Raw genomic sequence first — 16,989 nt, 5'->3', positions numbered from 1 at the left:
TCTGCAAATCAGAGGCATTACATTTGAGGTTTAATTCACTGCCTCTAACCATGTTTTCATTCCTAACTTTGACAGACCAAGCTATTGCTCAGTGAAAATGCACCAGCTTTTACACAGCACTCGTGAGTACAATGCCCTTCCTCCCCACTGGAAATAAGGTAATGGCAAGAAAACAGAGAATTAAATAGAACCCCCAACATCTGTCCAGCTGCAAAAATATCATCTTTCATTTCTCCTGACCTTTTTGAGAAGTGGTGTAGTGAAACTGAACCCACATGAACCCTACCTCATCTGTATGCCAGATTTTGTGCTGACATTATTATGAGAAAATAAATATTGCCTATAGGTACCACACAGCTACCCATGCCCTCTCCTTATAAGTCTGTGGGCACCACTGACTTTTTAACAGTCCCAAGTGTTAGGCTTCCTAAGCAATTGCTTATTTAAAGCAGTTCTGCCTCTGAAGTGGGGCAAAGATGATTGTATTGACACCAGTGAGCACCCTGAATGCCCTGGAGGGCTTCACTTCAGCAGTGGGGCTGGGTTACCATCTCAGAGCTGTGCACTGCCACACTGAACTCACCGCACTCCCCCAGGAGCTGCACAAGCCCACCCACCTACTCACAGGGATGTGACACCAGGAAAACATCCTGGGTGGCACAGCAGGGACAGATCCACTGTGTGCTACTACTGGCACAGAGAAGAGAAAGGACAGATGAGAATGATGCCCTGCATAACACCTGCCTGAGGACTGGGAGGGAGGCATGGATAGATGGTGCTGGTGGGCCTCTATTTTGCCTTTTTTTTTTTTTTTTTTTTTTTTTGTAAGCACCAGACAGGTATGAGAGGATTTGAAAATGAGAGCTATGGAATAAAATTCTTGGCACTTCCCAACCTCTCTCTACTACCTTCCCTGTACATATGACAGTGTGTGTTAAGTAATTCTGCTACAGAGACACCCACAGACAAAGCCTGAGGAGTTCCTCTGTACAGACAAGTCACAGGAGACAAACAGTGGCCTTCTGAGGCCTCAGGAGCAGCTCAGAGCAGGAACTCCTCTCTGCAATTCAGACAGTTTTGTAACTTCTGCCCCTGTCAATTATCACAGGCCAAGTCTTCCCCTGGATGCATGAACTGTGCTGACCAGCACTGCAAAGGAGCAGTGAATGAGATCTCAGGAAACAGCAGTCCAGGCTGCTTCTTCACCTTCTGCACACTGTATTTTTATTCTGGAGATAATATGTTGGTTTTTTTTAATGTCTGCAAATGAAGTAAGGAACAGACTTTGCATGCTTGACTTACAACTGTAGCTCCTGCTCCAGCAGATGTGGATCTGTCTCAGAAAACAGTGGCTAGATTGAGACCTGCAGGTAAAATGGAGCCTTTCAGCCCAGCAACTACAAAATCTGTTTTGATCTAATTCCAATTGAACTGACTGGTGCTGGCACTAAAATGTCTCCTGGAACATGAGCTGGCTTTGCAGCAGTTGAGATTTTGACTCCCTGGCTTCCCATCTGATGAGATGCATCTGATGTTGCTTTTTCTTAACTCCACCTTTAAGTGATCTAGCAGAGGTAATCATTAAAAGGGAACTTAACCAAATAGATCCTCCTAAGAAATTTTGCTAGAGTGGCAAATCTACTGTGTGTATAACATAACCTTAAACTCATTTACCATTAACTGACCTGATTCACATCTCTGAGGTTTGCAATTCACTGCAAGGAGGGTGGTGAGGGAGGGTAGCACTAGGTCAATCATCAATTGTAAAGCCCTGGGAAATGGCAGCATCACATCTTCAGCATTACTCTACTTTCATGTAAAGTAACAAGACTGGGTAGGGAGTTTGGTGACAACTAGAAAACCTCAAGCCAAAAAATACTAAGAGCATCAACCATTCCATAATTAACATATCTCTATAATTCTTACAAAAAATAAGTATTGCCATATTCTTAAAGGATTTATAATAAATAAAAGTGATTTTATTTGTGCCATGCTGGTCTCAAATCACCCACATTTTCTGCTGTGGGAAAACAGGGCTGTTTGGCTCTAGTGTTTTATTGCTGCTCTGTTATCAGGATTGTATTCACACAGAAGCTCACACAGAAGCCAGTGATGTAGGCGTATTTGGGCTGTGTTTTAGGTCATGTGCCAGTTTAACATGGACTGAAATCTTCCTCCTGCTGCTTCACAAACTCAGCTCTTTACCTCAAAAGATGGAATGGGACAACAGCAGCTTCTTCTCCATTATTTGTTCTGGACATTTGATATTTCTGACTACATTAAAAAATATCCACCAGAATATCTAACACCCACTCGCATCTTAAAGTATGGGACTGTACAACCCATTTCACACTTACTTCACCTGAATAGTCCCCTCTGGGCCAAACTCCAAGTAGATGCCAGTACTTATTTTCAATCTTACCTTAACATCTCAGCTGTTGGCAAAGAAATATGAATTCTTATTCTAAGGTGTTGGAGGGCTTTTCTAAACTAAATATAGTTGTTTTGAATAAACATTACTAAATTCTGATTATTTTGTGTCTACTTACCTTTTCTCAAGGACCATATACAAAATGTAACAACAAAGGTTTCATATTGCATTTCAATTGAAGAGAACATTGTTTAGCTTCATCATTTAAGATCATTTAAGTTACAGGAAATTACCAAAAAGAATGCCAAAGACATCTCTACAGTCTTTGGTATGGCAACTGGAGGTACTAATTTCTAATAACTTATTTCCTGAGACATTTATTTTTAATAGCCAATAATTTCTAGTATAACCAGAACTTTTAGACCCTTGTCTCAAACACACTTTGAAGCTCATAAGAGGAATCTCATTGTTGTCCAGCTTTTCACTGAGAAGGCAAGAATTTGTCCATGAAACAGAGCTATAGTGACTGACACCACAGATCATAGCCATTACATAAATATAGCATAATTATTCCCTTCACAAATTATTTGGAAATATGATCATTGGTCCTATTGAGATAGAAGGGAAGCTGTTGTATTTTTAAATAGACTTTTCTGATAAAAAAAGAAGAAAAGATTTCAGGTTGGGAAAGCTGATTTCCTGAGTAGAAGAGCATTGCACTGATCCTCTCCTAGCTCTTAACATGACACTAGGCGGGACAGCAGGTGCAGTCCCCAAATTCCCTGGGAAGCTACAGCAGGGGCCTAAACCAAAGTTCCTTTCTGGACTACACCAGGGGGTTTCTTTTCCTTGGAAATCAGGGGAGTTAGGGAGAACAGGCTGCTCTGTGCTAAGATTTCACCAAGACACAAAGCTGATGTCTGGCTGGAGCACTCAAAATTCGGCAGCTTGGAAGAGCTCCAAGTTCTCTAGAGTGTTCAGGGGAGCACAGTCTTTCTGACAACTAAAATGCAGGCACAGATAAAATGAAATACAAATTTCTATTTTGCTTATGAAGTTGAGCAGCTTTAAACCTTGTTTTTAAAAACTATATATGCTGGTTGCTCACTCTAGGTCTTCTGCCTCTGGGCAGCTGTAACTAGCAGGTCACACACAAAGCTCTCCCAAATAGCTGATGAACTTGAAATAGAGCACCACAGTTAGCATTTAGGGCTACACTCTGACCATGGATTCTATTCATTCCCTTAGGAAAGACAGATGAAGAACCACTCTTTAGGGCTGGTCAAAGACAGAAGGAGGAGGCAGAAGTGCAGGTGACATATAAATGCTCCACAGTGGTGGCTGTCGACCATCACTGCTCTCATGAGCTGTCTGAAGCCTTTTCTAGGCTGGGACTTCAAGATGTTGCATGGCCTCTCCCCTGGTCTCAAGATGAGACTGACTGTGCCAGTCTCTCTCCTGAAAGACAGCAGCCTAAACTATGCTCTTAAAAAATTATGGAGGCTCTGCAGCCTCCCCAGTCAATCTGTCCCCCACGTTTCACTGTTACATAACTTAATGCTCCTTTCCTGCAATTTAAGTCCATTAGTTCTCGAAGCTGGAGAACAGCTTGTCCCTTCCATTTTGCAGCTATTTCTATGTGTTTGAAAAAGGTTATCACGTCTCCCCTCAGTCTCCTCTACTCCAAACCATGCAATCACAGCCTCCCAGTTTATCACACAGAAGCCAAGCTGCTGCTGGCTGGTGATAGCTTTCAGTAACTGCTGACTGGACTGGATTTCTACCAGCAGCCTGTAAGTGAAAGCCTTCAGCATCTTTAGCTCTCTGAGCCAGGCTGTCCTTCCAATGACATGAAACTTTTTTCTGTGATCCATTACAGTGCATCAGTAAATACATATTAGAGTACAGTAAATTTCTGGAATTTTCCCCATCACATTAGGATATCCTCACAAGAGGAAAGGAAAAGACACCTCAATTCACAAAAGTGCATTTTAGAGCCCAATTTAAAAAAGGACTCCCAACAGGTCTTGAAGAGTGGAGAGGAAAAAAGCAATATATTATGTTAACACCTTCTTCATTCCACCCCCTCTACTGAGCAAATTAAATGAAATGCATGAACCATATCTTGGTTTGCAAATGAAACTTGGTATTTGTATTTGCTGCCATGTCTCAGAGTGTTGTTTTTCATTTTAGGCTTTGCATGGTAGTAAACACTGCAATGCTTTACATTCATTAAGCTTGGGCCCATTTACTCTGTGCAGGCAAAGCAAGTGCATATATCACAGACCCATAAAGCATCAGTTCAGAATTACACAGGAAATAAATGACACTAGGCCAGAAGTCCAATTTCCAGAGTCCAGATCACCAAAGCTAAACAAGTACTATATATAAATATGGCCTATTCCAAATAAAATGTTAGTTTAATTTGATAACTGTCAATAATTCCCTCATTATGCCTAAATGAGCTTGTCATCCAAGGAGATTGCTGCATGGCTGATCTTAATTTGCTAATAAAAACCACACAGAAGAATTTCAGCTAAGCTGAAACTATGTGATTCATAAAAGTGCAACAGTGCACTTTTTAAAGCATTCCTTCCCAGCCCTGGCTCCTGACTGGCTGAAACCCAAATCCAGTTTGCTCTGCAGCCTGTAAGATGGCAGCTTTGCTATGTAAGAACTTTGAGTGATTGTCTCTCTAAATCACTATTATTCCTTAGCCCATTATAGTTAATTTATTTTTAATCATGTTGTATAATAGAAATCAAATCATTGGATTAAGCATATATCTAGCAGCGGGAGCCCATTATCCTTTGACAATGTTCTGTGTCATTGACATTATATCTCCACTGTAGACAGTTTCCTTGCCATCATTAGTCCTAGAATGACTATTGGATTTCAAGGGTTTCTCCCTAATCCATAATGAGATTTACTTGCTAACAGCCCAAAACAAAACAAAGATATGCTTCTATTGTTTTACTGCTATGGAATTCTTATTTTAAGTTATTCAGAAAAGTCAAGTATAAATCCAGATATTAGAAGTATTTAAAGTTTTCCTGCATAATTCTGATCCACAGGAAAGCCTTGGTAACTTTGCAAGCTTTGAATCTTTGTTGCTTATTGTGGCTTTATTAAGCAAGTAACAATACCTTGTCAGTTCTTGAATCAAGTAGGAAGTACTACTCCTTGCACAATGATTTTTTCAGACTGGTTGAAGCAAATCTCAGTACAGTCTGTTTTCCCCAGAAAGGGCAACAAGGGGTTCATCAGATTCCATGGAAAGAAACAGGGAGAAACTTTCCTGCCAGCGATTCCTCTGTGGTAAGTGCTAGCTAACAGTCAGCATTAATGTTGGGAGGTTAAAAACTCCTCCGGCATGCTGATCCCTGTGGGATAACTCAACAGCTCTTCATTTGTACCAATGGCAGCCACAGTTGAATCTAAAACTAGATTTTTGCACACCCTATTAACAGCAGCATTAGAATGCAGCAAGGACTATCCACAGAAAAAAAAGCCTTTTCTGTTATCTCACAGCTATCTCTGAGGAGGTGGCAGATATCCCTGTGAAAATTATCCTTATAGATTGCCTCTTATTTAAGGATACACTGGTACTATCAAGTGGTGCCTTTTTTATGCTGAAATTGCTAGCAATGCTTAAGAGTCTCTGCACGACTCTTTCAGCTGGTAGAGCAGCTTCAATAGATACCTATTTTCCATATATGTAGACAAGCTGTGACACTTTCACCCTTATTGACATGATCTGCATAAGCCATGTGGTTTCCATTAAGAAGGGTCCGCACAATATAGTCAACTCTCCATTATCATGGCTAATAGGAGAATAGAATAACCCAGATAAAGGAAAGACATGCATAATTATTACTTCCAGATAAGAGCCAGCTCAAATATTTCTGCACTGTGCTCCCCAGACAGTGCTTGTACTGTCAGAGCTTGCCAGTTTAGAGTTTAAGTCAGGCATTACCTGCATCCATCTGATACAAGCAAGATAGCTTGGGTGTTTCTATCATTTAATCACTCCACAAATATTCTAGTAACTGAAAATCATCTCAGCTGTAATTAAGTAACAGCTTCCATGTTCATGCTTTTATATGTTCTGATACTGGCACAGTGTAGACCCAGTCAAGCATGTCCAAGTTAAGGCTGAATATGGAATAATAAGGAAAGGCAAACTATGCCTGAAATGCAAGAGAAGTAAATTCAAGACACAAGGGAATGCAGAAGACATACAAGGATGTAGAAAGACTTTGCATTGACATGCAACAATGAAATTAAAACAAGTGCTTCCTCTCCTATTTCTGGATAGCACTCTCGGAACTGTCACAGGTAACACTTGTGACAATTTCTACACACCTTTCTACATTAACTGTCAAGGTTTCTTTTTTTATACTGTGTTATAATTGCTCAGCCACGCTGGACATTTGTTAGTTGTGGATTCTCGTAATATATAATCTTCACAGAACTTTTAGTACCAATACATATCCTTCCTGATTCCTGATACCTACTGGTATATAAATTGTATTGTTCATCATATGAGACACTAAGTTCTGCAACAGATATCTGGACAAAACTGTCTTTACCACTAGAGAAAGAAATGCTTTCTTACAAAGAAAATTAAAGTGTTGCAAAAAATTTTTTTCTGCATTCTTATGGAAGGGAAGGGATAATGAAGAAATAGACTCAGACCTAATGAAATCAGCAACACCATTTCTTAAACATTGAAGTGAATCATTTTATGGAAACCAAACTGTTGCCAGGAAAGTTTTTAATGGTATACTCGTACATGACATTGTGTTGAAAATTGATTATTATATTCTGCCACATTCCATATTTCATTTACAAATTAGCATTGCCTTGGTTTGTCTGCACATTACAGTTAGACAGAGCTACACAATGATGCAAGCCACAGGCCAAGCTGTAAAGGGGAAACTGATGGCTCTGATAAATTAGCCATCTCAGGTGATGTAACTGGCTACAGAAAGAGCAACTGACAGAAAATCACAGTGCCAAACATATCAAATCCCTAAATATCTATTCATTTTACTTAAAGCATCACATACAGTGTTTAGATCGCTGCGGAGGTCCTGGACAACATTTTCTATACTCCTGGTATCCTTCAGAATCTCAATGCTTTGTGTGTATGGATTGAAATACACAGAGAAGGGACGATTGATTGATTTGGCGAAGTCCCTGAAAGGAAAAACAGAAAATTAACTTCCCGGTTTTTTTTCTTTTTCCAGCCACTAAAGAAGAGAAAATTAGATTTTTGAGTCAGGGAAAATAATTTACCTCATTTTTTCTTTGGCCTCTTCAAAACTCTCTGAAACAAAGTACACTTCCTGGAAAGTAGTGATAAGGCATTCTTGTAAACAGGTTGTCTTTGGATCGAATGTTTTCACATTGGCCTTGTCAGAGAGAGCATGCTGCAAAATACACCACAGGATCTGTTAAACTGATTTTGATATTGCTGTGTATCTACATCATATATACAGCTTTTATATTGCTATCCTGTATGTCTCCCACTAATTGGTAGCCTGTCTTGTTTTACATAGAGTGTTTTTTCAGTTTGAACAGTGAATAGAATTTGTTATTTAAAAAGCTCTTACTTCGGGAGATGTTTTTCCCCATAATAAAAAAAATAAGAAGAAAAGGATATTAGAAATGCATCTGCCATGAACAACCTACAGATGTAAAGGTTCAGATGGAAAAAAGGAAAATCATCAAATAACCATTCTTGAAAAATTATCTATACGGTTACAAATATGTATGTCCCCCAAATCTCATTTAGCTAGCAGAATTCATCTTCATATTGGTGGGTAAATTGGGTCTGACTGAAGCATTCATGTAATCTGTACTTTACATTTTCAAGTCAAAATCATATACTATTTTTCTGACAGTAAAAGTGAAACTACATATCTGAAAATCCATTAAATAATGGCAATGTATTGCAAGACAATGAAATGCATTACTCTTCTGCCACACAACCTGAGCAATAATGCTTCACATAGTACTGCAAAGAAAAAATAACTAAACAGATATACATAAGTACAGAAGAGATATTGCTCAGATAAGGCAAATGCTGCTATGCAGAGCACAGATTTCTGATTAGCCTTTCTCTTTATATTACTTGCACAAGTCACTAGAAAAGAGAGGTTCAGAACTGAAAATCAGGTACTGAGACATTCTCCAGGACAATGTTTATAGCTCCCCTTTCAACTTGAATACTTGTGTTGGCTTTTGGATCTACCTTCTCTTCTAATGCACACATATTTTCATTCTCAGTGCTCTGTTACAGAAGTATAAGGTAAGGAAGCAGAACATATTTAGGTCACATTTCAACCTTCCTTAGTCCCCTGATACCTATATAGAGTGAAGATGTGAATGAAAAGTATAAAGAAATGACCGGGAGGAAGCAGATCCCTGAGATTTGAAGATGCCTGTGATTTTTTTACTTTCCATATGCATGGACATTCTTCATAGTGGAGTAAAGTATTAACCTTAAGGTATTCACCACAACTTTTATCCTTGCTCTTGCTTATGCTCATTCCTAAATCCTTGTGAAAGGCTCTGAAAATATCATACTAGCTCTCAACCTTAAGTCTCCAAATAGCAGGACAGAAAACTGGAACAAGAGCCTCTTCCTCCCACCTCCTCTCTCTCCAAAAATAAATACATGAAAAATTAATGCATGGAATCTTAAAATGTCGGGGAATTAACTTTCTTTAGTACATGTATCTTTTCCTTCTCACAAGCTTTGCTGTTTCTAGCCAGCCATCAGTTAAACACGTTTGAAAACAAATATAAAAAAAATGGTTTCTCAACCATCATCCTCTTCTAAATGGACTGCAGGAACAGACTCACCTTACTAGGCCCCTGCCTATATCCCTGTTGTCACTTTCTCTTTGCAGAACCATGGTGTGCTTGAATGCTTATGAACTAAGACGTTTACCTCCTTCTATCAAAATGAATTTGCCTTTTTTCACTTGGAATTACAACAGATTCCCTGGGAGGGTGAATCTATACTAACTGAATCTAACTATAGATGAGAATCTCCTCTTAAGGTGCCTCTGGACTTCCAGGTTACACTTGATGTCTCAAATATCTAAAGCACAAAGTTTCAGAACTCTGAGTGTACTGAGTGAGGCTGATTCTTTGCAGGGAATCAAGACTATGATACAGGCCATGATGTCATTAGAACTGGCTACTTCTGGCTCATGGATTCTTTTCTGTACTGTGAACTGTTCAACAGAAAGGCGGACGCTGTTAACTTCTCTACTTACTAATGGCCTCTGATGGGCCAGGCCTGACCCTTGGGACTGAAGTAATCAGCAGCAAGAAGGGATCTAGCCTGTGACTCCTATATCATGAACAACTGCTCTATTCACTGAGCCCTAATTTTATAAAAGGAGAGAGATTAAAGAGAAAGAAAGGCTGACTCTATCACAAGAGATGTTCTCTGAGAAAGCCTTTCTAGTTATTCTCCTCAGATTATCCATATGAAATAACTCATTCTTTCTGGATCCCAGTTCAGTTATACATGAACAGAGCTGCTGCTTCACAAAGCAGCTCTGCAGAGAGTGGAACATGACAGCAGCACCCATGTACCATACAAACCAAGGGTAAAGTGTTCAGATATGCCTTCAAAATTAGGAGACAACAGTCAGTTTTTCTTAGGATTGCAGTTTGGAAACAAAAGATGTAAATTCTAGTGAATGCCCACCTGACACCTGCCTCCCCTCCAGTATAAATTCCTCTGGCTCTTAGATGAAGTAGGAATTGTCATGGCTAACAAAGCACTGTTTCCATCATTGCAAGTCTGGATGGTGTTTTCAAATTCCACCGCCTGGCATCTGTAACATCTGCTATTGACTTCATACGTTGACACTAGCAATGCCAGAGTCAGCAACCAAACTGAGCCTGCAGACAAACCTTCAGAGAGACCATAAACTATCTAGTGTGAACTAGAATGGTTAAGACACTGACTCAAAGCTGATCAGAGCATTATCAGAAACTTTACAGCACTGTAAAATGCAGGTCCTTGGCACTTTCAACATTATGAAATACATAATCTCAACCAAAAAGAAAAAAGACTGGTAAATCCAACAGCTTTCAGCTTCAGGCCTTTATTTTGTAAATACGGATTATTATATTTTGTTGGACATTCGGTTTTGTTGGACATTCGGTTCTTTAGTGAACTCAAATAAGTAAGTACCCAACACATATTTCTCCATGAGAAACCTCTATTTTATTCACCTCCAATGAGATGTTAGGGCTAACACTCATATGGAAAACGTCTTTTGGTAAAACAGGTATCTCTTGTGGATCTGTAATAACTGTCTCTAATGGCCCATTCATACAAACTGTACTGGTAATGCTAATAAAATTATTGGTTTTACTGATAATACTAATAAAATTATTCTTCAGCTCAAGAAGTAAGAATTTGGAGTGAAACTTCAATATGAATCATCACTGATTCTCAGGAAAAGCAGCAGTATCAGACAGCTGAAGAATTAGACAATCATTTGTACCGAAAATAAGCATAACAATAAAGAAATGCCTCCACTTCTGACAGATGAAAAGTTGAACGAGTGATTGAGGTACCTAACCACAAGTCTCTAAGGCCTAGGCTGTCTGATGCATTGTACAGAGAATGGAAGATGCAGCACAGGATCTAAAGAAGACTTTTACACATTTCTGCAGTGATCAGAAATACTAGGGCATGTCAGATGGCACCAGGCATTTGCACTGCACAACTGTGAATCATTTCCTAAGTGACCACTATCACTGACACATGAAAAAAGAGCTTGGTCTTGTAATTCCTCCTTTGAGTATAAAAATGGATTGCAATAATACAACTCAGAGCTTTTCAGTTTTGAGAAAGAAAATAAGTGAAACAAAACCCAAAAAAAGTAAAATTTCCAGCTAGCAAGGGAAAAAGTTGAGATGAGCTATAAATACTGCACTGAGAAGTACAGGAGGGCAGAACAGGAACACAGGTGAGAAGTTGTGTGTGTGCCACTACTGATTTTATTGCCTTGTTTTCCCAGAGGGAGTACACAGAGCCCTGAAAAACCTGCTCTTAAATGCTTTCCTGCTTATCTACAAAATAAGTTGTGAATCTGACAGTGTCCTGATATTACCAGAAAGTTTTGTTCAACAGTGTAATTTTATATACTGTCTAAAAAAATACAGAAAATCTTTCTATTTAAAGATTCTTAAAATGAGCATCTGGGATCCAGGAGTTGCTTTTTTTCATCCTCTTCAGAAAACAGAGCCAAAATTTGCAGTAGAATCTTTTTGATTATAAAGTCTAATGCTGGCACTTCTTAAATTAGCATTAAAACAAAATTGTACAATTGGATATGGTATTTGACTTTAAAAATTTATAGAGAGAGATTTTAAGTCTACCTCTCTGTTCAATACAGAAGCATACAACAGGGATGTATGACTTGATTCATAGCCAACTGAAGTTGATAGGAGACTCCTTTAATGAAAGAGTTCAAGAGAGCATCATACAAATTAAATGGATTAAAGTTTCCAAAGACATTTGAACTGCTTTTTAGAAACAGTTTTAATAATTGAAATGTACATTATTTCTGCCTTATCTCTAAGCCCCAAATACATACTGTGTAATAGTGTTAGCTAGAGTTAACCTGACTATATTAGGCAGAACATTTTATAACTACTTACTATATTATTCGATTCCCCCCAGGCTTCATTTCTAATCTTCTCTTTCTCCTTATTTTGTTGTGCTTTTAATTTTTTTTTCACTTGATGGTTTCATAGCATGTACATAAGGAGATGCATTTTTCAATTATCTGAAATTTTAGGTCTAAATACTGAGTGGGGAAAAAGATGTCAATGAAATCCTATATTGATAGGCTCATGCACGCATTTCTCTAGCTTTTACAGTTATATGTTACTAGAGCTGTTGACCACATTTGTGGAGTAGTGTAATACAGGAACAGGGATGACTGAAAAAGCCATTCACTCTTCCAAACAGCCCAAATACTGCTTGCCATTTCTACCCAGCAAATAGACTCATGTATTTCCAGAAATTTACACAAATTATACATAAAATTGTCCACCATTTTATTTCCTGTGCATACTGCTGCATTGAAAAGAGAGCTGACAGGGACAGAAGTTGGAGAAAGGCTTTTTTTCTTGCTCACAAAAGCATATTAATAAAAAATGCCTGTGCAGTCTCAAGGGCAACCCCAGTAAATTTGCAGAGAACACCAATTTGGGCAGGAGCATTGTTCTGATGAAGAACAGGAAAGCTCTGCAGAGGGATCTGGACAGTGTGGATCAATAGACTGAGGCCTGTTGTTAAGGTTCAACTAGGCCAAGTGCCAGGTTCTACACTTGGGTGCCATCAACCCCAAGCAGCACTATAGACTGGGGGAAGAGTGGCTGGAAAATGGCACATCAAAAAAGGACCTGAAGGTACTGGTCAACAGCAGCTGAACATGAGACAGCAGTGTGTCTAAGTGCCCAAGAGGACCAGTGGCATCCTGGTCTGTATCAGCAACAGTATGGCCAGAGGACCACAGCAGAACTGGTGAGGCCATACCTCAAATCCTGGTCCTTGTTTTGGACCTCTCACTAAAAGAAAGATATTGAGGTTCTGGAGGGTGTTCAGGGAAGGGCAGCAGAGCTGGGGAAGGGTCATACATGCACAATGATGAGGAGCAGCTGAGGGAATTTGGTTTGTTTAGCCTGGAGAAAAGGGAACTCAGGTCCACTCTCTACAGTTACCTAAAAGGAGATTGCAGCCAGGTGGGGGTTGGTCTCTTCTCCGAAGTGACAAGAGAAGAAATGGCTTCAATTAGTGCCAGGAGAGGTTTAGAATGGATGTTAGGAAAAATTTCTTCACTGAAATGGTTGCCAGACATTGGAGTAGGCTGCCCAGGAAAGTACCACCTCTGCAGGTATTAAACTGATAAGTGGATATGGCACTTGAGGACACAACCTAGTGGCACATTTGGCAGTGCTGGGTTAACAACTGGACTTGATCATCTTAGAGAACTTTTCCAACCTAAACTATTCTATGACACTAAAGTGAAGGAAGCTAAACTTAACATTTCAAGATCTTTCAGGTGGCAGGGATACATAAGTACTTGAACTTTTCTGGACCACAGTCATCCCTGTCTAAAGTATGGCAGAAGTTATTTCTGAAAGGACGTCTTCACTCTGACACCAATGAGAAGCACGAGTGTCGCACACGTGAGGACAACATGTCATGGCCATGCAATCTGAGTCTCCTATTCAAACCCACTCATCACTGAAATAGCCAGCATGGTTTTCATCATTTTCAGCACAATTGCTGCCATCTATAAGGATTTCAGTTATAATCAGGATCTCAACAACAGTCTATTTCGCATGATCTTCCTTCAGGTCAAGGAAGAAATCTGCCCTCCCAGTAAGTGCTAAGAGAGAGATAGCTTTCCCAAGACGCAGTAGAGAGTGACAATGGCTTGATGCAAGGCTGTACACCAAAGTCACGGGTGCCCAGACATCCTCCTTCCCAAGTACCTCCCTGATAATATCTTGCTGACAAGAAGCACGTTCATGCCAGGATTGTGGTTTGGAAGTGACTTCTCCCATGGTAATTTTAATAGAAAAATTAGTAGTTTTTTGTATTTTTTTCTTAACTTTTACCTTCTTTACTCTGAAGCACACTTCCACAGACTTTTTGAATATTTTTCACCTTATCAGTATCTTCATGGTAACTACATCTACTTGTGATACGGTGCTGTTTTGTTCCCACAGCACACAAGTGTTTAGTTTCTCAGTAACTGAAATTTCTATATGCAAGGTATTTCTATATCTTTATATTTCTATATGCAAGATCTGGTGAAATTTAGTATGTTATGGTATACAAGAGGTCAAATCAGATGATCTAGTAGTCCCTTCTGGCATCATATCTACAACATATATAGGAAATGCAATAGAAAAGCATATAATATTATTGACTTATGGCAAAATTATTATGATATATATCTGGCCATAAGACTGTATCAAATCAATATAGTCATTAATGTGCAGATTATTTAGCTTTTAGTGTTGCTTTTCAAAAGGATTATTCTTTGTGTTTATACTCTGAATTTAGCGCTGAGCAAAGAACACAGACCTGGGGTCACAAATGTGTGGTACCAAATATGCAGACTTGACAAGAATAATGCATTTGTTTATGACACTGATGGTAGAAGATTTATTATGTTCTTGACTATTCATTTCCTCTATTTTATGCCCTTAGATTTTGTAAATGATGTGGTAAGTATTTTCAGGGTCATCACCTAACAACCTTAACTGTTAGTTTCAATAAAAGGCCTGATTCTTTATAGAATCCTGCAGAGTTTGGGGCTTAGCACTGAATGTTGCTGGGCAAAAGGAAAACTAGAGATATCTTCATCTCTCTTCATTCAACCATCTTGGCACTTTGAGTATAAAATATTGCCAGACAGATAGACAATGCATCTGTAGCTGAAGTATGCACAGAACTGAGAGCAACTCTAATGGAATCGAAGAAAAAACACTGGAGAAGGCAATTTTCTTCAATGCTTTTTTACTACTGGAAGTATAGCAGTTTTACTAATGAGCTTCACCACAAATATTCACAGTTTCTGGTAAAACAAAGAGCAAAAAGGGACTGAGCTACTTTTGTAAAACTGCCAGATAACTCACTGAAAGCCAGCTCAGGAGGGTAGGAAGATGTTTAAACTCAAATAAACACAAAAAACTATTTTTCTACTGCAAAATAGTTTTCAATACACTTCCGTATATGCTCTCTGAATCCAAATGTTTACCAGCAAAGGCACCAAGAGCTTATTTGGGTCTCTGAAGATAGTACTCCTCCCTCTCTTCACCCTTCCCTTCCCTCTTGCTAACAGAGAGGTATATTATGTCCCAAAATACTACAGCTGTGGCAAAACATACCATGTTTTCTAGCCATTAAAAGAGGCAATAAATTATCCACTTCAACTACTCACACCATGCAAGGTTAAACACTTTCACCCTTAAAACAGGGCTGTATGTATTGGGAAACAGGGAAGTTCAATGTGAGTTTATATGCATTCTTTAATTTTAAATATGATTACTCTATTGAATCAGGACCTTAATGAATGTTGTTCTTTTCATATCATATTTTCATAATAAATCCACTCAAGTACACTGGATTACTTAGAGCAGAATCATGTCTGATTTCTAACACTTTTTTTGTGGGTATTAAAAATATGTGCTCCTCATCCAAACAAAGCTTTTAGAGCCCAAAGCACTCTTACCTGTTAGAACCCATGAGCCTCCTTTGACAAGAAATGAAAATTCAAACAGAAATCAGTTTTTTAGTTTATGGTTGCTTTGGTACTTTGGGCCTTACAAGTCCATTTCATGCTTCAAGTGCCAGCTGATATTTCAAACAAAGCTTTTAGGTCAATACCGTATTTTAAATACAAGCTTTTTATCTTGAGAATTTTAACTGTTACTTGAAAGTCAATATATTTATATCCAACCATTATTTTGTTAAGATTAAAAGTTTATTCTGCTTTAAGGGTACATACCTTTAACTCTCCAATAGAAGACAGAAGTCCTGCCCCATAAGCACGCAGCTGTCCTTCTTGCTTGCAAAGGCCAAATTCAATTGTAAAGAAATAACACTGTAAAATACACAGATATTCAGATACAAATAGCATAGTTGCAAACAGGCACTTCATCAATAACAATCAGTACCATGTTCACTTGCCTGTCTCACTTCTTTAGAGTTGCCTACTTTGAATATAATCTCTGATAAAGTATATTATTTCTGCTAAGTAATTTAAATGTCATGTTCAGCAGTAAGGAAGCTTTACACAAAAATTTGGGATTTTGTTCCTTGTCTGGGTGCCCAAGCAGTTCACAGGAATGGCCAGTTAGGAACAGACAAGCAAGATCATTTTTAGGTATTTAAAGGTGCTGATAGTAATCTACAGAGATTTTTGAAACCTTCAGAAATAAATGAGACGCTTTAAAATAAAATCCTGCAAGGTATTTGCTCTGACTATGTAGGAACATCTGAAGATCTCTAAGATGTAGCTCAGAGCACTCAGTTTTAAGCTCAAGCTGATATCACTTTACAGTCTGCAGCATACTTAAGAGCTGTATTGAGTTACAATGAATTTACTCATATGTATGTGCTTAAGAACCTTCTTGAGTTGAGGCCTTAGTCTTCACTAGGTTTTACTCTGTCATAAATAAAGAACAAATTGCAGAAGCATTTGGCTTCTTCAATTACAGAAAGAAAATTATATTCAGTCAAACTAATTACTTGTCCAATGAATTCACTTGAAAAACAACAATTGTTTTTTAGGTCTACATTCAATCAGGTAACATATCTGACCTGTAAAACTGATGACAAGCTGTGAAAAGAGATGTGTTTAAATCAAAATAACAATATTGTATCTAACTTTGCTGTACCCACCTATAAAAGTTACATGTTAGGAAGATCATAAGAAACACTGACAGCCCACTGTCCACTAAATGCAAAAAACCCCAGTCACTTCTGCTCCAACAGTACAGAGTTTACTTTGGTTATGTTATGACACACCATATGGTTTTTTATATTAGTTCAA

The 16,989-nt window shown here is 38.6% G+C and overlaps 1 protein-coding gene across 2 annotated transcripts in view; it reads right to left on the bottom strand.

The window, feature by feature from the left end:
• Nucleotides 1-7,097: 7,097 nt before the first annotated feature.
• The window catches only part of TPH2 (tryptophan hydroxylase 2), a 54,301-nt gene continuing 44,409 nt past the window's right edge, over nucleotides 7,098-16,989 (bottom strand). The window contains exons 9-11 of one of the 2 annotated variants that reach the window (XM_079304983.1): nucleotides 15,943-16,038; nucleotides 7,673-7,806; nucleotides 7,098-7,573 (exon numbers count right to left, since the gene is read on the bottom strand). In XM_079304983.1, the coding sequence (XP_079161109.1) occupies nucleotides 7,399-7,573; nucleotides 7,673-7,806; nucleotides 15,943-16,038 (405 nt within the window). In that variant the 3' untranslated portion in view covers nucleotides 7,098-7,398. The remainder of the gene's footprint in view (nucleotides 7,574-7,672; nucleotides 7,807-15,942; nucleotides 16,039-16,989) is intronic. The other variant, XM_079304984.1, reaches the window with a different exon arrangement.

The sequence above is a fragment of the Erithacus rubecula genome (assembly GCF_903797595.1).
Source record: "Erithacus rubecula genome assembly, chromosome: 4".
NCBI lineage: Eukaryota > Metazoa > Chordata > Aves > Passeriformes > Muscicapidae > Erithacus > Erithacus rubecula.
This window is presented reverse-complemented; position numbering and strand designations above follow the sequence as displayed.